Consider the following 22152-nt stretch of genomic DNA (forward strand, 5'->3'; position numbering starts at 1 on the left):
TGTGCATGAACTTTCCACTGATAAGAAACAATGGAAATAGCTGATGGCCCTAAAGGGCGGCCTGCTTTTGATGCATTCCATTCTGAAAAGTTTCGTACATATTGTGGGTATAAAGTTGCTGCTGTAGCATAGCATTAAATCTTCGGAATTCACTACTTTTTCAATGTGCATGTCAAATTGAAATTCTGGACTTGCTGTACTTCCCACAAGGATTTATGTTCATTTTGCATCTTTCGAGGTCAGAGTAACATGACATGGCAGCATGCTGGTTACCCATTAATGCGTGATTTACAATGCTGCCATTTTAAATAAGTGGAAGGGATGGGCGGCTATTGATACCGGGTGCTGTTAACAACCATGATTTTAAAGGTACAGTTCTTGCATTATTTTTACACCCTTTTTTGACTATCCCTTTGCGAAAAAAGAAAATGACAAAAAGTAAAAGAAAAAAGGATATACAATAAAGGGAAAAGGAGAAAAAAAAGAATTAAAAAAGGAAAATAGGACACGAAAGGAAAGGAGAAATAAAGGAAAGGGGGGAAATATAAAAAAAGTAAAAACAGAAGGCAGCTCTCTCCAAAGAAAGAAAATTTAAAAAGTGAAAAAAGGAATGATAGAGAGGAAAGAGGGAAAAAAATTAAAATATGAAAAAATAAAAATAAAACAAAGAAAAAAGAGGAAAAGGAAAAAATAAAATAAAGGAGGAGAAAGAAATAAAAGCTAAACTTAGGGAAGTGAGCATCCAGAATTTTCCGTCCATCAACTTTTGCTAGGCACTATAGTCCGGAAAATACGGTTGAATTCAAAAATGAGTTGCTGGAGTGTCATACAAACCTGCAGCCTCAGTGGAAGCTGCTGATAACGACACTGAAGGACAGCCCCCCTAAAGAGGCAGACAGCTGATAAAATGAAAGTCCCACTTGTGAAAGACCGACCTGCTCAGGTGAGCGTTAGTAGGCGCGCTCAAATAGTCCAGATTTGATATTTTAACGCATGTTACAATTGGGAATTTTTGCAAGAAATCTGGAATCAGGCCACAACGTCTGGCCAGTGCAAGATGGACAAAACGGGAGACGTAGATGGAGGAGCCACCTGGAACAACAAGATAGAATATATGCTGACCTCCATCGGTTTTGCGGTGGGGATCGGAAACGTTTGGCGGTTCCCATACCTGTGCCAGATTTACGGAGGCGGTGAGTTTCGTATTCCGCTTCCGAGATCTTGTGATTTGTGCATTCGTGTATTGATTTACTTCCTCATAGTTCCTCATGAAGGTCAAGCTGAGCAAACATTGAACCACACTTAAGTTCAGCAGGGTCACCTGCTTCATTAACCAAGGAATTTTCTCACACGGAAGGTGTTGCTAAGAGATATGACTGACTTAAACATATGAGCCATTTTAGTTGATGATTTATGACTTATATTTGTTGATGATGCCCTTGAAACATCCATTGCAGCCTGGTCATCCTAGAAAGCGGATTACACTACCTAGTAAACTATTGGCCGTCAAAGAGTTTTTTGTCATGTTGGCACATTTTAATCTTCAGACTTAAAAGCTAAAAAAAATGAAAGATTTTCTAATAATCAACAACATGTGAGACACAATCAGGAAGTGGAACCAAATTATTTCAACATTTTTTATATTTAAAATGAAAAAACTGAAAAGTAGGTGTTCCAAAAACATTCCCCCTTCTCTCTCAGATAATCCAAATGACCCAAGAAGTTCCTTGACTTCTGATTGATCCAAAGTCGACCTTAATGACCAACAATGACAAAGTGTATTACGTCTCAAATTAAATGCAACTGCTCTATGATGGCCTCAGGGGTCTGTTAAAGCAGACACTGGAAAACAGACAGCATAATGAAGTCCAAAGGACACATCAGGGAGTCCAAGATTATATATATGGAAAAGCTCAATACATGAATGAGATACAAAATTTCCCAAGAGCACTGTACAAGCAATAATATCAAGACGTAGAGAGCATAAAACCGCTACAAACCTACCAAGACCTCGCCATTCTTTTAAACTTTGAGCCCAAACAAGGAGAAAACTAATGAGAGAAGCAACCAAAATGCCCATGATTACAGTGGATGACCTGCAGGCATACATAGCTGAGGTGGGAAAATCTGTGCATAACGCATATATTAGTCATATCTGCCCATTATGAATCAGACGCAAGAAGAAAACCCTTTCTGAAAGAATACCATATAAAAACGCCCGTTTGGCTTTTCCAAGAAGACACTTTGGAGACACAAATCACAAGTGGAACAAGTTGCTCTCATCACATGAGACTAAAATTGAACTTTTAAATTGAGCATAAGAGTAACACTCCACATCAGCCTGAAAACAACATCCCCACTGTCAAATGTGGTGGTGGCAGCTTCATGCTCAGGGGTTGCTTCTCTTCTGAAGGAATTGGCAATATTGTAAAGCTTGATGGGAATATGGATGAAGATGGATCCATAGGTTCTGAAGGCTGAACAATGGCAATATGTCAAAACGATCTTGTTGGGCTAATACTTTTGCAAGTACCTCATATGTGCTCCCCCTTTTTTATTTGTCCTCAGTCAAATGTTATTTTAGTTTTCCTTTGCTTCATGTAGGATTAGATCAGGGAATATTGTACTAAAGGGACAGTGTGTAGTATTTAGCAGCTTGATCAAAAAATACTGATTGATTTTAATAATAAGCAAAAGTACATGACCTATCATTTAAACATGCATTGTAAAATATTCGCTGGTCAAAAAAACTTGTATTTCTTTAAACAAAACAAGAGGCTCACACCGAGGAAGCGTACATGATTGCCTACCATCTTGCTGCTAATCATTTTTTCTCTCTCTCTTTCCTCTCTTTCTCGCTCTTACTTTCTCTATCGTCTTTGTCGATTTCTCTCTCTCTCACTCTTTTTCTATTTCTTTCCCCCGTCTCCCACTTTATTTCTCTTTCTCCCCCTCTTTCTTTGTTTTTCTTTAAACTACTAGTCCAGCCCCCTTGAGCGTGTGCTTTAAGTGTTATACAAATAAATGTGATTTGACTTGACTTGATGAATGAAGAAATGGTGATATTCATCAAGATTAAACATCTCAAGGACAAATGTTGACATCCTCAGGGGCGTTCCTGATCCCATACTTGATAGCGTTAGCATTTGAAGGACTCCCCCTACTCTACCTGGAGATGGCCATCGGGCAAAGGCTGCGCAAAGGGAGCATCGGAGTGTGGAAGAACATCTCGCCCCTTCTGGGGGGGGTTGGTAGGTAGTTTGAAACGATTTTGCTCTTGCATGCGCGACAATTGAACTGGTGTCGATTTCTCCACACAGGTATCGGCTCTATGGTTGTATCGTTCCTGGTGTGCAATTTCTACAACACCATACTGGCCTGGGTTTTTTGGTACTTTTTCAACTCCTTCCAGAACCCCCTGCCGTGGAGCCAGTGTCCACTCAACGTTAACCGCACAGGCAACTAATTTTTTTTCCTTCAATCACATTGCACTTTCTGCTTCGGTCAAACAGGAGTCGCTGTAGTTTTCAAATCCAGACACTAATGGATAAATTACTCAGTTGGGAAGACGTTAAAGAAGGAATGTGAATCTCGTTTTAACTCAGGGGTCACACGGCGAAAGAAAAAACATTCTTACAAGGACCGTACTTGTCGATATGAGAGAGAGAGAGAGAGAGAGATCGAGAGAGGAAAAGAGAGGGAAAGAGAAAGAAAGATAGAGAAAGAGGGAAGGAGAAAGAGAGGAGAGGGAAAGACAGCGGGAGAAAGATAGATGAGAAAGAGGGAGAAAAGGTGGAATAACAAAGAAAAAATAGAGTTGAAAGAAAAAAAGAGAGTGAGAGCGAGAGAGTAAAAAAAGGAAAATGAAATACAGCAACAGTTGCTTTAGGAGTGGCGCCTGGCTTTGGCGACATCAAGTGGACACATTAAAAACTGAAAGTCATCCTTTAGTGCTTCAGCGTTGTCGGGCGGGCCGGATGAAAACCCTTGGCGGGCTTGATCCAGCCCGCGGGCCACATTAAATCCCTTGGCGGGCTTGAACCAGCCGCCGGTCCACATCTTTGCCACATTAACGAAATATTACATATATCTAGCGCCTCCTAATTCTTAAAACTATTTATTTGAATAACAAGCAAAAATACATAAACTATCATATGAACATTTTTTTAAATACTCCAAGGTCATGAAATTTGTATTGAATTAACATTATATGAGGCTCATGTAGAGGAAGCTGACACGATTGTCTGACATCTTGCTGCTAAGAGTACCTTCAAATATCAAAAACCTCATAAAAGGCCGGGCAGAAAAAATTATCCGGTTTGGTCACTTTGAGTCTCCACAGGTTTTGTTCTTCCTTGTGCTTGTAGCACTCATTTTCGGTTATATTACAAAATACAGCGACATATAGTGGTCAAATACTACACATTGTCCCTTTAAAAATATCGGAATATAAACTGTAAAGCTCAGAGGTCTGCAGGTTTTTTAAAAATAATGGAGCCCAGTTTTGGAAAAAAATATGCTGATGCTTCTTCTAGGCATTATGCCGCACAAAAAAGGAATTTGGCCTTTAAAGGGACAGTGTGTATTACTTAGCACCCCGTAGTGGTTAAAAAAATCCCTGATTTAAAAAAAAAATATATATACTGCATTGAATAACAAGCAAAACACATGACCTATCATAAAAGAATAGTTTTTAAAATACTTGTGGGTTGGTAAATTTGCATTTATATTACACAACATGAGCCCTACCCAAAGGGAGCAGAAATTATTTTCCGCCACCTTGCTTCTACGGGTACCCAAAACCTGAAAAAGGTTGGTAAAACAAAAAAAGAGAGAAGTAAAATAGTGTTATGGTTAGTTTGAGTTGGCATAGTTTGTACTCTTCCTTGTGCTTTTTAGCACCAGTGTGTGGGTGTGGGGGATTGGGAACCTTTTTGACCAAAATAGCCATAAAAGCAAAAATATGTTTTAGGAAAAGTTTAGGGGAGAGCCACACCAAATATTTCAAGACAAAATTAAACAAAACCGTCAAACCCGCTCTACAGACAAAAGCTTATTCTTCGGCACATTTTATTTCACTGTCATTTGATTAAATTTATGAATTATCATAATGCTAGCGTCATATCCCCATATCTATGTCCCACATGAATACAGATATACTACTTAAAATGTATCTCTCGCCCTCAGTTACTTGTGTTAAGGCTCATTTTCAAAATGTTGTAAAAATGGCACAAAATACTGCTAATGATAAGTATATCGTCATATTTTTCTGCACTGAGCGAAAGACTGAGTACAGGGATGTTTGGCTCTTGGGCAAGATCCAGAATTTGTTTTCAGGCAGACTGTATCAGTATAGGGAAGTCAACTTAAAATCTTAAGCTTACTGCATTGTTTGTTTTGTTTTGTGCTTGATCATAAGGCCTACTTAACAAGCCTAACCTACGTTTTATAATAATGGAAGACATAGGGACTTTTCTAATCATGACACATTTATTGTCAAACAATAAAACTACTGTACATCAGATCAGACTACTAAACTGGGCCCTCTAAAGCAGAGTCTATCCTATACTTATCTCTAGCAGCCAGAGGGAACATTTGGTTTGCATTTATTTTAAAAATCAAAACATATTTATAAAAATGACCTGGAGACTTTATTTTGGTTTTCGATATACTCGGAAATTTAGGGCGAGCTGGATTAAATCATCCAGTTTAGCCATCCTAGGTTTCAAAGCTAACACGGGTTTTAATACTTGTCTAAGGCCGTATGTTTTAGTACAAAAAACAGATTGGATCAAGAAACAAAGCTATGCATCTGGTGTGTTTTCTTACTTTATATGTTATCCACGCAGGGTTGAATGAAGAATGTGTGAAGAGCACCCCCGTCAATTTCTTCTGGTACCGTCAGACTTTGAACATAACCACTGATATTGAGACCAGTGGTTCTCTGCAATGGTGGTTGGTCGTCTGCCTGGCATGCGCCTGGTTGACCATGTACATCTGTATCATCAAAGGAATCCAGTCCATGGGAAAGGTCAGTGATTGGACTGCAGACACCAAGTACGCTCTCTTTTAACCAGCATTTTGCATTCTAGGCAGTGTATGTGACAACCACCTTGCCATACATCGTACTCACTATTTTTCTGGTCCGCGCCCTAACTTTACCCGGAGCAACAGATGGACTTGTGTATCTATTCACCCCTGATGTGAGTTCCTTTCTTTTGAGCCAATCCTTAAGTATTCTAGCTCCAGAGTCAGGAACTGTGTTGGTTTTCAGTGGGAGATACTGAAGAACCCGCAGGTGTGGTTGGACGCTTCAACTCAGATCTTCTTCTCCCTCTCAGTGGCCTTTGGGGGTCTTATTGCAATCTCCAGCTATGCCAACGAAAAGTGAGGATTACATTTCTATTGTTAATAGTATTTTTAAAGTGCTCTTTTTGATATGTGTTCATACATCTGTGTGTATTAGAAACAACTGTGAGAAGGATGCGGTCATCGTGGGATTAATAAACAGTGCTACGTCCCTTTACGCTGCCATATCCATTTTTGCCATTCTGGGTTTTAAAGCGAACACCGGTTTTAATACCTGTCTAAAAGAGTACGTACACACGTTATGACCTTGATTAGGACTGAACTGTTCTGAAAGATCTTTTGCTGCTAATGGACACTTATTTGGGGTTTTCGGACACGTGAGAACTAAAAATGTTTATTTGCAGGAATATTTTAGTTTTGACCAACCACTATGAGTTTTCGGACCAGAATATAACAAAGGACAACTACGATCATTGGATCCAATACCTGAATGAGAGCGATCCAGATGAGCTCTCCAGCCTTAAACTGAGACCCTGCGACCTGAAAACGTTCCTTGACCAGGTGACATCATTCAGTCCAATTCCAGTCAAGCTTGGCCTTGCACCTCACTCCTGTGTGATTTCATTGCACTCATTGTACCAGGCAAAAATGTGCAACATGTCTTTTTGATTACAGAGTGCTTCTGGAACAGGCTTGGCTTTTATTGTGTTCACTGAAGCGGTGCTCGAGATGCCGGGCTCGCAGTTATGGGCGGTCTTGTTTTTCCTCATGCTCTTCAGCTTGGGCCTTTCTTCCATGTTTGGTAATGCAGAGGGCGTCCTAAGACCCTTCTCTGATCTCAATCTGCTACCCAAATGGATACCACAAGAAATTATTTCAGGTACCCAAAAATCAATTTGTGCTTTAATTTATTTTGTTTCCAGCTTATGATTTTCAGCATTTGTGGTTGCCGCAGGGGGATTCTGCTTGATGTCGTTTTTGATCTCTCTCATTTTCACCATGGGTTCTGGAAACTACTGGGTCGAGGTCTTCAACAGCTACGTGGGCTCAGTCCCCCTCCTCATTATTGCATTTTTTGAGATTGTCGGAGTTGTTTATATCTATGGAATGAAAAAGTATATATTCTTGTCCTACTTTATACAACAAAGCCTCAAGGGTTGATAATCATTTGTGGCCGTTTGTGTGTGTGTGTATCCTCAGCTTTAGTGAAGATATCCGTTTCATGACTGGCAAGACGCCAAATCTTTATTGGAGATTTTGTTGGACCATCATCAGTCCTTTGATGCTAATGGTAGTGTTGATTGCATATGTGGTTCTCCAAGCACAGAAACATCCAACATACCCTGCATGGAATCCTGGTTATGTAAGTTAACGAACATTTTAGGTGGAAATTTGTTTTACAAATGCATGGCCTGATTGTCTACAATTTGATCTTTTAGGAACTGTTTCCCAAGACAGAAGTGAAGCCCTACCCAGACTTTGTCTTTGCAGTCATTGTCCTCCTCTGTTCACTACCTGTGGTTTCGATCCCGTTGGTAGCCTGCTACAAAGGAATCCAAAAGGTCAAAATGAGGTCATCTGCGCGGAGGGGACAAAACCCTTACGGCAATGACGCTTTTGAAATTGATGCGCAGTAACTTTGAGGGAAAGGACCTGTGAAGCGGTTATCATGAACAATTTTTATATTCCAGAAAATGAGTTGCCTGTGTGCAAATGCCTTTGTAGAGACCTAAAAATCAAACAATGCATTGTTTTAAATATGAGTACCGTTTGGTTGTATCTCATGTCGTGTAGGTGAGTGCGAAGACATTTTGGAATCCTGACCAAAGGTTCTTTCTTTAATATGTTAATTTGATATTAAGTCAGTAAAAAGGGTATACTAACCTCAGAAATTATACACTTGCATGAGTTTACACACATGAGTACAATGTTTAGAAATAGGTAGTAAATTATTCTCCAACAGTTGGAGGTTTTATAATTACTACAATCATGTTATCTCTGGTAGAATGATTACAGGCATAGAATGAAAGCAGCCCGTCGCTTTTAAAAGTGTGTCATCTCTTATAAAGCGTGGACCATATGACCTTACTCGTTATATCAACACGTGTCGACAGGTTTCAAACATGTAGACTCCTTGTTTTGTTGTATTTTCATTCCATCAAGGTGACTTTATGCTACTTAAGTTTGGATGGTCAAGAAGTCCTTGGGAGTCCTAGGGTGGGCTGCCTGTCTCACCCTGACCAATTGCAAATCTCCAAGAATGCACTCCAGACGGCGCTTCCCTGAAAGAACCACACATTGTTTTTCTCTTGATAAAATATAATAAGGTAACACTTTTTCAAGAAGGGCACCTACGTTTCCGCAGACGGGTTATCATGCATTTGTATAAGTGGCGGTGCCGTGACAACACAAGAAGAAATGAAATGCAGAAAACTAACTCCACTGCCTTGTCTGGAATGATTCCTCTCACAGCCTTGCAGCCTAAAAAAGTCAAAGCAGGGGAATTTAATGAGTACCTTTGTATGGCAGACACTATTTTTTTGAATAATGCAAGCGCAAAACCTGTGTTGCTACGCCTGATGAGCTGGACAGTGTACCGAGCCATGTCCCGTACCATCCGCAGAAAGTTGACAGGGTTCTTTGCGACTGTTTGGCCAAAGGGTAAACTCTGCGCGCACACATGGAATCTAAAAATAGTACACAATAAATATCATAACATTTGCACAATGTCATTTCACTTCTCACAATGTAGGTAGTGATTAACCAGCGCTTTATTAAATGGAGAGCTCAGACGGGAAATGGCTCCTGGTCACTGTTTACCTTTGTCTTTTCATAAGGATGATGATATCTTTGTGTACAGCACATTTTAAACTACTAATCAGAAGCTATATGAGCGAAACAAAAAAAAAATCATAAAAATGTAGGAATTTTTAAAAAACTCTTTGGATTCTATTCGACAGTAGGGTCAATGCTAAGTCGTGACCTGAATGCTTGGAGTAGCACCAACTCGTAGAGGTTTTTGTAGACTGCTGCAACAGAATTGGTCTGCAAAAAAAAGGAAAAAAAAATGTTTGAATAATGCCAAACCTAAAAAAAAAAAACATATATATTTATTAGGTACTACTATTTCAGGCCGATAACATAAACTAAACTAGTACTTTTGATTGATGAAATGGTCCCTAAAAATAATGACAATTTTTTTTTTTAAAGTAAAATTTGCCACTGTTTATAACTTTCCCCTTTTGATATATCTAAATTAAGGGATTCAAAAGTAGCCGTGATAAAATAAGTAGACATTATCACGGCTGCTTAACTAGACACTGTTTAAGTAGCCACAAGAATGCATCCAAAACTGCTAACAGCTACAACAGCATGAAATCTAGTACCAGCCTGATACTGCTATTGGTACTCATCCATCCCGATTTAATCTAAAAAGAACTTTACTCAATTTATGATGAAACATAAACATGGCTTATAGTTTTGCATTATAAAAATCTATGTTAAATTTTCACGTTTTTTTTTTTTGTTTGTTTGAATAAAGATATCATGTATTGCAAATGTTTTGTACAGAATCCCTTCACTGGAGCATTTTAACATGTCTTTTATGTTTGACTCAGAAAAATAACATTTATGGTAATAAAGAGGACAAAACTAATTCTACACAGACAATTTCAAATGTGGCATTTGGACAATATAACCGAGAAGGAAGAACAAACAGGCTCCTAACTTTATGCTTCATTTTCTTAGCAATTTCCCAGGACAATAATCTGCTTCTCTAGCTTTGATAAAAGTGCATCATGCATCGTGTCCCCTATCACTCATACCAGTCATCATAATGTTCCATTGACAAAATACAAAAGAATTGTATTTAAAGTGCGTTGCAAATGTATTGGCCCCCCAAGAACTTTGACATCTTGCCATATTTATATTTAAAACTTTCTCTAGGCACTGTAATGTCCTCTGCAACAGGGAAACAGCAAAGATTATTAAACATGACCTTCAGGTCCGAGAACAAGGTGTGGCACTTGAGTCTGAGGATTGATATCATTTTCCTCCTCATTTGCTCCCCGGCTGTCTGGAAAGAGCCCAAAGTGAGGCTGTGGCGCAGAGAAAGGCCCGAGTAGCTGTGACACAACAAAAAGAAGGCAAATGGACTTCAGTTCATATTTTTGCTACTATAAAGAACAATAGTTTGACATTTAAGGCACTTTATAACTCTAAAGGACATGTTTTTTATTTTAAAAATCTCAAGGTACGGCACCCATGGTAAAAGTTAATGAGGCATAAATTTTTAACGTTATACTTGTCAAGACAGCATAATATTAAAGGGAGACCAATGGTGGTTTCACAAGGTTTTTGTGTACCCGTAGCAGTAAGATGGCGGACAAATATGTCAGCTTACTCTAGGTGGGGTTGATGTCATGTCAAATGAATGCACATTTCTCAAGCTGCGAATATGAAAAAAATGCTTGTTTGTATGAAAGTTTGTGCATTTTTGCGTAATATTCACATAAATATATGCTAAATAATACACACTGTTCTTTCAAATCGATACAATTATTAAATAAATTAAAATGAATACCGTTAATACCGAGTTTAACATATTTCCTTTATACAACGATGATTTTACTTTCAAATTGGTTTTTGGGTTACGTTTTTCTAATGTGACTTTTTACCGTGTACATGAGAATACACAACAAACACAAAAAACAGGGTTCGTGCACCTTTTCAATGGCCAAATTTAAGCACCTTTCAATGACTTTCAAAACCATTTTTCTAATTTCTCATTCATTACATCCCCATGAACAGGGTTGGGTAGGGTTACTTTAACTGGATTACTTTCAATTACTTTTGGATTTCTCCAATACCAAATATGCTAATAAAAGACAAAAGAAACTAAATATGAATAAAATTACTACATTTTGTGCAGGCTTGGGGAGTAACGGAATACATGGAACGGCAAAAATGATGTTGGCAAGCTGTTTGGATTTATTTTCATTTTGTTTCTGTCACATTTTATGTTAGTTTTGCCAGAGATCAAAGAGATCAAAGTCAGGAGAGAAAGCTTACCACGTGTTGTGAGTCATAATTGTATTCATATTTAGGTTCTTTTGTCTTTTATTAGCATATTTGGTATTGGAGTAACCCAAAAGTAATTGAAAGTAATCCAGTTAAAGTAACCCTACCCAACCCTGCCCATGATTAAAAAAAAAGCAATGCAGCGCTTTTGCATGAGCATTTATATCTTCTCCTAAACCGACACTAATAATTTGGTTTTAGTATGGGTCCAGATGACACAGCGCTTGTGGCTGATTCTGAGGAAACATTGAGAAGGTTGGTAACGGAGTTTGGAAGAGTATGTGATAGGCGTAAGTTATGTGTCAATGTTGGGAAGAGTAAGGTGATGAAGTGTTAACGTGATGGAGTGGGCATGACGTTAGAAATCAGGTTGCATGGACAGGTGCTGGAAGAAGTTAAAAGCTTTAGGTACTTGGGTTGTGATGTGGCTGCAGTTGGTGGAATGGAGTGTGAGGTATTGCACAGAGTGAATCAAGGAAGCAAGGTTTTGGGTGCTCTGAGGAGAGTGATGAGCAACAAGAGTATGAGTATGGATGTTAAGAGGGGACTGTATGAGAGTGATTGTGCCGACTGTGTTATATGGTGCAGAGACTTGGAGCCTGAACGCAGATTTGGACAGACAGACAGACAGACAGACAGACAGATAGACAGACAGACAGATAGATAGATAGATGGGACCAGATTTTGCGAACTTTTCTATTTGACTCCTTTCAAGGTACAAATTTAGTAGTGAGCTGCAGAGGGTGGGATGCGGGATATGAAAAGTTTATTACTTTCTGCCGCCATCCCCTGGTTTTGAATGATGACTGCAGCCTTTGGCAGCCTGTTCGTGATTTGCGTACCAGTACATACATTTCTTAGACGTGCTCGAATAAACTTTTCTTCCCCATCTTTTTTCGGGTTGGGTCACGGTTTAGATTTTACTTCTAACTTTTACATTTTTTTATGCTCCACTGACAAATACAAATGTAAAAAGAATCTGCATCAAACCCCCTTTTCTCAAATCTAATGTGTTCCGCTCCGAACAGGTCTGACAAAGGTAAGATAAAAGCAGATAGGTATACGTACTATTTGAACTCTGTTGGGCATTGTTAACACATACTTAGTCGAGAAAAAATATTTAACTTTCAACTTTTTAAGGACACTTCAAACGACGCACCCCACCTTAAAAGTTACTGTATTAATCATTGGACAAAAACACAGGTACTGGGAAAAATAGTACTCTTTTGGTGAATAGTTATCAATCTGTTGTCATCAATGGATACATTTGGATAAAAACACACAAGCCAAAGTCCCATGGCACACTAGTGGTCCACGGCATACCGAGAAACACCGGTATGACCTTAGAGATCAAGCAGTGACTTAACAGTCAATTCATGCACAACTTGAGAGTTGTTCCACATGAGGGTTTATAGGTAAGGAGGTTCTGCTTTAACTTGTAAAGAGGCAATAAAACACTTGCAAACATACAATGAAAAATCGGGAACAAAATACCCAAAAAGTATATTATTTACAACAGACAAGCGATTTCACCTTGAGTAATCTTTATAGACGTCGAGCGAGGATGTATCCAGCAACAGACCGCACCACGGGAAGAGGGAATGGAGAGGGAGTGTGCGAATACTGATGCAGGAGCTTATGTTTTCCGGCAGTGCAAAGTTGACTACCACCTTCTGTGGATTGACAACCACGCCATAATCTGGTACGCCAGCAAGCAAGACCCTAAGAAGTGGTAAACGAACATTGTGGATGCAATCTTATTTGTTGAAACATGAGCCGCATCGTGTCAAACAATGAAATGCAGTTTTAAATAAGTTCACTGGATGTCGCCAAAGCCAGACGCCACTCACAAAGTAAACCACCCACTGCTGCTGTATTTGCTGACAACCATTAATCAACCAGAGAACATTTGAGGAAACCGCCATCCCGATGTTATTTTACCTAAAGTCAAAGACGCACTCTTTAAAGCAATACAATTGCACTCACGCTTAACAGAAATATTTTCTACTATTGTATGAATGAATTGATTGTTGTACTTTTTATCCCCAGTGATTATCAGTCAGCACCTGAATTAGAAAACACAAAATGAAAAATAACACCTGGATGTCTTTGCAGAAGGTTAAAGAAGTTTTAAAAGCTGTCGATAACAGATATGAAATCTAACAGCAAACTTCCTGAATTCAGATAGACATTTTTATAGAAAATCTAATGAAAATCAGGAAATCACTTTTAAATCATAAATACAATCATTTGAGTCATTTACACTTAGGGTTGTTGCTCTAATTTTGTCTCTTTTCAGTTTGCACATGTTTCACTGAGTTAAATAAATTGTAGTGGAAATTAAGTTAATTTTTTTACAAATGCACAGTTGATAACCACTACATGAGTTTAAATTTTAGTGAAGGAAATAAAACCTTAATAATCTTTTCATAGTGGAATCTTACACCCCTGTATTATAATCGTGATTTAGTCTAACAGATCTCCCCAGCCCTACAGCTACAGCACACTTTTTATGCATTCAATTTACTAGTCTGGCCCTCATTAGTTTTTTTTTTAAACCATGTGGCCTCTGACCTAAAATAAATTTAACACCCCTGGGTTACACATTTGGATACCATGCAAACTATACAATGCAAGACCCGAATTAGAAATAACTGAATTTTAAGAAGCCTTACAGAAGAAAGTTGTGGGCCTCCTGTTGGTCAGGTGTAATCAGAAGGAAGTCATCCACCAGTCTCATCAATCGTCTGTAGAAAACAGAGCGGTACATTAACAACCAGATTTAAAACACTGCCCTCTTTTGCTGAAATAGTGCTAATACATCCGAAGAAGGCGAACCCAGGAGGAAGGCATATATTTTTTATGTATCGCAATATTCAAATAAAAAGACATTCTCAGTACCCTTTACTTTTAGCCATGCCTTTGAACAGAACCTTCTCCATGTGACCATAGCAGAGACAGCAGAGCAAACTCGAGGCGGCAGATCCCTGAGGAATTCCACGAAGCTGACGAAACATTCTGAAAAGTTCCAAATCCACATTTAGGATACGCAACCACATGCTATGACTAAAATCCAATACTTACTTCTTCCCAAACTGTACCACACTGCTACTCAGCATTTGGTTGAAAAACTCAAGCACCTTTTTGCCATAATTATCTGAGGAGAAGTGCTTCAACAAAAGTCAAATTAGAACAAAAATAGGAAACGAGAATCATCAGATGCTTTAGTTACCTGCTCCACCAGGATGGAGTGGTGAACTATGCCGCCTTTTTGCAACGCCATGGCAAAGCTTTTTATGTTGGGAGAGCCCAGCTCATCCTCCAAAAGGTCAGCCTATAAAAGGATAGAAAACAAATAAAGGACCAGTTATAATATTTTAATGCCACGATGTTTAGTTTTGGTTTTACCCGCCTAAAGAAGGATTTCTTTAAGCCCTCGAAAGAATCGGCCCATATCTTGGCATAGCCGCGTATGGTGAAAGGCTCTTCTTCAACAGGAGACAAGACTTCACTGATCACATGGAGAAGTTTGTCATGAGGCAGACTGTCGTATGCTCCGCTGACGTCCACCTTCAGTGAAAAACACTTTAAGGACAAGGTAATCGAGAGATCAATAGAATAAAGCAGTGTTTTTCCGCTTTCTTTGACCAATTTTCAATCCAAAAAACTCATGCCCAAAAAAATCCAAATAATAATAAATAAAACTTCTAAACTAGATCTTGTGTAAGTCGTGAATATATTGTGTATATATATATATATATATATATATATATATATATACAATGTCGTACAAACTAATGCCAGCCGCAGTTAGTCATGATGAAGTAAGTTATGTAATGGCAAATCAAAGACACCAGAGAACAGTGTTGAAGGATTTCAAACACTTGTACGAGTCCTCTAGATATCAAATTTATAGCCAAACTTGAAACAAAACACCCTATAATGTGCCACTAAAACCATAATATGTATTCTGGCCTAAATGTTATAATGTACAACCTTTACAAAGTAGAGTGGCTTCTGCTTCTCCTTTTGGCCTGGCACAAAAGTGGATAGTATCTTGTGGATCTCAGTCATCCCCCACACTGTGGATCCCAGTAGGGACGGAGAGGCGTTCACACAAGCCCGCAAAACATCCCTCAAATCGCGTACCTTCCTATGGAAAGTCTACAAATGCACGTTCAAGACTTCTGTAATTCTTTTACGTAGGAAATGTAAAAAATATATCATAAAAAGCATACTCTTGTTTTGTTGTCTGTTCCCAAAACTCGTGTGATAGGTCTCATATTTTCCATCTTGGGGATGAATCGCAGGCGATGGATGACGGTGGTTTTAGGCAGGGAAGCCACCTGAAGCGCAGTCAATTCCTCCATCTGGCCCTTGGAAACGTGTGATCTAAAACAGTAAAAAGTGTTTTGAGCTTTTAAGTACTTCACATGCGCATTTTATGAAGTGTGCATGCACCTAAAGGCCAGCTCTTGCAATCGGGTCCACAATTCCTGTCTGTAGAACCTCAAGGCATTTTTTTGACCCACGCTCTCCGTCACATAGAAGCAGGCACGCACTAGGCCGACCACATATCCATCGAGGAGCCAAGCGAGCAGCTGACTGAGCATCCGGGTCCGGTACGCCAACTCGCTGGGTGGTACCCGCCCTGCTTACAACAATCAATTCATTCATACAAAAACACCAAAACAACAAAAAAGAAAAATTAACAATGCCAAAGTGTGTGCCAAAAGGTAAAACTATGTTTTTTGTTTTTTTTATCTTAAAAAACAATTCAAAAGACTTGGACTGCTGAACAGTAAGTATTAAATATCAAGCCTCTGGGAATGATTTCATTATGATAAATCAGCATTTGATGAAAGGAGTAGCTTTGGCCAAATCTTTGCCCACACATTAAGGAAGCCACCGCTTCAGAGAGGTCCTTTCTGGATCCAGTGATGGAAATGTGGAGGCAACCCTATATGGCAAGTACAGGCATCGTGAAGTAGTGTGGTCAGAGTAGCAAATTTATGCACAAGTACAGCCTGTTAACGCTTAGATCTTTTTTCTTTCAATAAAGATAACAATGTTTCTCATCATAGCCCAGGCAAAAAGGGATGATGTTTTGTGCATTGCCATGGGGACCGAAATCTTGTGTTCGCATCACCTGAAACATCGGGCGCTGGAAAGTACTTGCATCGTTCAGTGTTTTTGCAAAATATATATATATATATATATATATATATATATATTGCAAGCAAAGTGCCCTTGTGTTTATGGAAAGCATTGTTTAGATATTAAAGGTATCACAATTGCAAATAGTTCTGCCCTGATGCATTCTTTCACAAAAAGCCATTCTTCCTCAAGGTTTTATGGAAACAAGTATTTTCAAGAAACTTAGCAATGTTCACCTGTTGATTACAAAATGGTAGAAGCAAGAAACATACTTTTAATTCTAAATAAAAAAATAAAAAATGAGGGTTCAAGCTTTTGGTAGGCCTTGTCAAAATGAAAAAATTGGCTTGGATTTGAGAGAAACGCCTGACATTGAATGATTTAGTGTTAAGAGTACTTATATTTTTTTGTGCATTTTTTTTTTCCTCCTTCGATCTTACCTTTCTTACTCCTCTTTAACCAGTCGCAGTCATTCACCTTCATTTTCCACATCAGTTCGGCGACAGAAAGCTTGTCAAACTTGTTGCTGCCAAAAAAGCTTCTCACCCGTGCCAAAAAGCGACAGCGGTTTTCCGCACAGCCCCAAAGCTCCTCCGGGACAATGCCGCAAAGGCACTCTCTCACAAACAAGTAAACTCGATGAGGATGGCAGTGTTGGGTTAAAAGTAAACTCATTTCTTCTTGGGTGGAGTAGTCCCGTGCCAGTGGGCAAAGCCTCCCAAGCGTTTTTCCGTAGGCGTACCTCCTGTGTCGGCGCAAGAGCTGCTGAAAAAGATGGACGGCGTTAAAAGAGCGAGGGGGCAGTTTCTTCCGTTTCGTCTCGGGTCTGTTCAGGTGCGGGAGCCCCTCGAAAAAAATCAGCCTCATCACATCCTGACCTTGTAATGTCCTTTGACCCGCCAAAGTCTTTTTCTTCCTGTTGAGGAGAAAGGTGCTCATGCCTCGTCCTCTGTACAGCAAAGAAGAGGTGCGTATGAAACACTGCGAGGGAGGCGAAGGGGGGAAGACACCCGATCTCCAGCTTGGTTCTCCTTCGATGTTTCTTTCAGATGTTTGTTTAGAGATCTCCACAGGCTTGGAGGATATCGAGTGTCCTCCTTCAATACTCTCTTTGACGTCCTGACCTTTTTCGAGACGTCTCCTCTTTGCCAAACGCAGCATACCCTCCTCGCTGATTTCCCTCTTCCTTTTCAAACGAGAGGCTGGAAAATGTCTCCTCTTTGAAGATTTAGAGTCGCCACGGATTCTGGGTAGGGTTTGGAGGCCAAAGCCGGTGGGGGTGGCCGTCATGGAGACCCTGTCATACAAGGGAGCGCCGCACACTTGGAAAGCGCACGAAGGCTGGACGGCGACAAACATGGAGCAGCTCTCCAGCAAGTGGCGTGTGATGTCGGTGCCGAGACGCAGGGCCACTTTCTTCCACAGATCGCTTCCATGGATGTAGGCGGCGCTTTGGGTCAACTCACCCTGGAATTTCAGGTGGTCGGCGTTGCGGTCCTCGTGATCCGTGCATTGCAGTTTGTAGCCGAGTGCCAAGACGTTGCGCTTTTTCTTCCTTTTCATGCTGTTGAGAATAAAGGCCAGTAGTTCGGGAAATGAGCAGACCTGTGGAAAGAGGAATGTGCGGGTCATTTGGTGTAAGGTTTTTTCCACCTATTTTTGAGCCAAAGCGCACTTTTTTCATAAGAGGAACACTGTCCATTGAAAATTTAGATTAAATCATCCATTGTCAGATGGTTTTCTCAAACAGAAAGTGCAGGTGCGAGGCAATTTTTGCCATTTTAACGATCTGATTATTTAGTTCTTTAGCTACATAGGCATAAGAGTAGGACAGACCAGAAGAAATTTTGAACCCTAATCATTCATTCGGAAAAAAAGGATGTTTCCAGCTTTTACAATTATTTAATAACCAACAGTTAAACATTTCTAAGTTTCTTGAAAATACTCACTTGAACACTGAACTTATGCATAAACTTTGCAAGAACTGTTCAGTGCCCAAAGTGCCCAGTGACGTGCTTACACGATTACACTCGGGGGCCGGCGTACACTCTCAATACTGTTTACAGGGGGGCTCTTCGTTGTGTGGACGAATGTCTGATCAGAGCCATTCCTGCCATCTTGCGGTGATTTATCATACTAAAATCCTTCCCAGGGGCTTGATACTTACTGATGATCAGTTTCAAAACATTTAGAGTAGTTTTTTTAAATAACAAGAAAAAACGTATCTATACTTTATGGCATTGAATGTGTTCAAATGAATTTCCAGCACCGGTTTCATGCATTTTTTGCTTGAAATATAACAATACCTGAATTGACACTACATTTTTCTTATCATTTGTGGTCACCGTTTTATTGTAATTTTGAATTGCAATGTTAAACAGCTTCACCTAACACAATAAGTTATTAAATATATCACTGTAGGACATCATGAGCAGATTCTTTGTATATGAAAAGGAAAAAAATAGTAGGGAGTTATGGGAGAAAAAAATTTAAAAAAAATGTAGTTTTAAGATTTTCATAGTGGGGTCTCAACCTCAGTTTACTTGGGGGCTATTGAAGCTCAAGTCTGACGTTTTGGACCGAATCAAGTTTTCCACCGGAAAACCTATAATACAAAATGTTGCACTATAGCACTTTTAGCAAAAAATGTGACCCAAAATGGGGTCTAAAAACATTGAAAATTCATATGAAAATCAATAAAATAATCCATAATTTGCGTCGTCTGCAGTCACGTGAAGAGGACAGTGTGTATTTTCTGACCACTAAATGTTTCTGTATTGTATAGTGCAACAAAAAAAGCACTACAAAGCACAAGGAAGAACACAAACTACAAAGTGACCTAAAAGCTCAAATATTTATTTTACCACTGGGAGGTTCTATAAAAAAACACAGCCCCTCTAAACTTTTACATTAAGGCGAGGGCTTGAGACCCCTGGTTTAAGTTTCGAAAGTTGTTAGTTATTTCAAAGTTGATGACCGGGTGTGCAGTTAATTCTTTTTGCACCTTCATTAATCCGATTTGAGAAACTTGTCGAGGTTATTTATTTGCTTATAAAAAGTCTCAAAGGGACAGTATGTAATATTTAGTGCCATCTAGTGGTTCAAAAAAAACTTTCATCCAGTAAAAAACAACAACAACAAAAAAATAGTGTAGTATGTCCCTGTTTGAAGCACTATATTTATTATTTAGTTTGGAAGTACTGCTGTAGGTTTTTTTTGTTTTTTTTTAGAATTTCTGAAGTCAGATTTCTATTGAAGCTCTGTAGTTTTTTTGTAGTTTTATTTTTGTACCGTTTTTTTTAGATATCTGAAATAATTGTTATTTAGTATTTGCATATCAGTATTTTTTTTAGTATTTCTGTCGTACCTTTGTTGTATTTCGAAAGTGGATTTTTTTGTTGTTGTACATGTGTAGTATTTTCGTAGTATTGCAGTAGTTTAATGATAACAGTATTTTTGTAGTATTACTATATTATTTTTTGTAATTTGTACTATCTCTCTTGTATTTTGTAGTAGCTGTTTTTATATTATAGTATTATGTATCTATATTTTTTTAGCATTTCAATAGAAGTGTAATTGATGTACATATTTCCAAAGAAGTATTTTAGTAGTATTTTTGCCTTGTGCCTTTGGCCAGCTGTCTGTACCAGTTAACACAGTGCCATCTAGTGGTCAAATATTACATAGTTTGGGCTAGTTTATCAGTTTCACTCACATTGTCGCCTACTTGAGGTTATCTGTTCAGAGTGCCCATACGACCCGAGTGGTTAATGGCCACCAAGTTACTTGAGCATTTCATCGACTTTTTACCTGGTGGCTGCTCGGAACTTGCTGAAGCTCCGCGTCGTAGCTAACGAAAACGCTTCCGACGAAGGATTTGAAAAGGTCACAGTCCGAATCTTCTACAAGAACCGGTTTTTGACCCTCTCGATACACAATATCTTCCGTAAAGTCCTCTAGCGTGTGTGTGTGGCAATAGAGAGAACGCAGCAGGTGGAGAACTTGTCTTAAGTCAGGTGAAGACATTGTTGCTTACTTCTCATGTAATAAGGTTACCACTAAACAGCCATCTTTAAATTTAAACCCTCAACGGCAGCCTCGTGGATATACGTAGACACGCCCCCTTTGGTGTTAAATGCTCCCACCCTATAAGCTAGTAGGGGCAAGCGTGTAGGCAGTTTATAAATGTGCTCGGAAATAAAACTGAGAATGTTTGTTTGTTTTAACAACACAAATTTGGACGTGGAAAATCTTACTAGGTCGCTAAAAAAGATTGTAAAAGAACGTTATAACATCGTAAAGGCATTAGTTTAGAGGGAACCATCGCCCCTTCCAACATGGCGGCCACAGTAGAACTTTGTTTTTTAACTCGCCCCATGCATTTTCTTGAAAATCCCAGGTTTCTGCCGAACGAATAAAAAACGGGATTGTATCCAAACAGAGGGCGGTTTACTGGAGTCAGTCTAAGCATGTGTCCTACCATAGGCCAATCTAAAGCTACCAACACTGAAACTCAGATTTATTGCCAACATAACTTTAACTCATGACATGTAACGAGGGTTACGTGTATGCATACAGTGCATGACTACCGTAGTCAACAAACACCACGCTAAAAAGATACCACAGGAAAAACACGCTAGTTGGAGGTTGGTTTGACACAAACATTCTTAACATTTTACGAAAGGTTCAAGACCGGGTGGAAACATTTGATGGCCTGGAGAGGGATGGGTGCTACCAGGCTGTACTTGACCATGACACACCACAGGAAATGGTGCCTCCACTACCCTAATGGTTGAGGGATCCAACCATTGATGCATACAGTTCATATTTACAGTATGTAATTCTTCGTTGTAAGGCCATATAAAGCTTTTAAGTTTTTGCGGCTCCAACATTTATGTTTGTTTGTTTGGGTTGTTTTGTCCAATATGGCTCTTTTAACATTTAGGGTTGCCAACTCCTGGCTTAAACCAGGGATTCTCAAATAGTATGGTGTTTTCTCCCAAGGGGAAGCAAGGCTCCAGCAATTGGGGCACGTTTGACCTTTTGGGAGGAAAACAGCATGGGGCCAAATGGTTATTTATAGATTATTGGTTATTTACAGTGCAAATACAGATTACATTATATGACAAAGTTTAAACAGATATAAACCGGGGAAAGTAATGTCCGTTATGATGCCTTATGCTCTGTTCAGGCATCAAGTTTTATACAGTACTGTATAAGGAAGGCCGTGGGTTGTCAATGATCTTTTATACAGTATCTGTCACCTCCTGCAGCCTCTTCTTGTCTCCTACTGTGTAACTTGAGTGCCACACTGACACAGCATACTGAGTCTACTTAACTTTACGTCCAATAATTAACCTGCTGAAAACATAGTAACAACATAGTAATAATATAAGTTTTACTTTTCGAAATGGATAATAATAACTTGGTGTCGTTTGTGCTAATTGGTAACAAAAAGTAGCTCTCAGCTTGAAAAAGGTTGGAGACCCGTGCTCTCCATTATTGTTCAATATGGGGATGTGAAAAGTGCCTTGATGGTGTCATCTAGAAACATAGGGCTTACACCATATTTTATGCACGCAATCCACAGTCTTTTACTTCAGTGCG

The 22152-nt window shown here is 39.2% G+C and overlaps 2 protein-coding genes across 4 annotated transcripts; one reads left to right on the forward strand and one right to left on the reverse strand.

Moving 5' to 3' along the window:
• Window positions 1-784: 784 nt before the first annotated feature.
• On the forward strand, window positions 785-8746 carry LOC148371107 (sodium-dependent neutral amino acid transporter B(0)AT3-like). The gene is made up of 12 exons (XM_088329013.1): window positions 785-1193; window positions 3111-3251; window positions 3321-3458; window positions 5850-6031; window positions 6093-6203; window positions 6275-6387; window positions 6467-6595; window positions 6714-6870; window positions 6985-7189; window positions 7265-7424; window positions 7510-7672; window positions 7749-8746. The coding sequence occupies exons 1-12, from the start codon at window positions 1058-1060 to the stop codon at window positions 7944-7946; spliced, it is 1833 nt and encodes a 610-aa protein (XP_088185139.1). The 5' UTR covers window positions 785-1057; the 3' UTR covers window positions 7947-8746.
• tert (telomerase reverse transcriptase) lies at window positions 7262-20666 on the reverse strand. 3 transcript variants are annotated; one of them, XM_088329010.1, is made up of 16 exons: window positions 20356-20665; window positions 16986-18150; window positions 15850-16039; window positions 15627-15780; window positions 15385-15552; window positions 14797-14958; window positions 14621-14722; window positions 14473-14558; window positions 14290-14406; window positions 14064-14135; window positions 12922-13110; window positions 10307-10433; window positions 9293-9354; window positions 8872-8996; window positions 8665-8790; window positions 7262-8591 (listed from the first exon to the last, which is right to left on the reverse strand). In XM_088329010.1, the coding sequence occupies exons 1-16, from the start codon at window positions 20569-20571 to the stop codon at window positions 8488-8490; spliced, it is 3165 nt and encodes a 1054-aa protein (XP_088185136.1). In that variant the 5' UTR covers window positions 20572-20665; the 3' UTR covers window positions 7262-8487. The 3 variants fall into 3 exon arrangements, with proteins under 3 accessions (XP_088185136.1, XP_088185135.1, XP_088185137.1); XM_088329009.1 differs by having other exon boundaries at window positions 8665-8996; window positions 20356-20666; XM_088329011.1 differs by having other exon boundaries at window positions 8665-8996; window positions 20261-20402.
• Between the last annotated feature and the right edge of the window lie 1486 nt (window positions 20667-22152).

The sequence above is a fragment of the Urocampus carinirostris genome, chromosome 2, assembly GCF_059441175.1.
Source record: "Urocampus carinirostris isolate Australia breed hairy pipefish chromosome 2, RoL_Ucar_1.0, whole genome shotgun sequence".
Classification (NCBI taxonomy): domain Eukaryota; kingdom Metazoa; phylum Chordata; class Actinopteri; order Syngnathiformes; family Syngnathidae; genus Urocampus; species Urocampus carinirostris.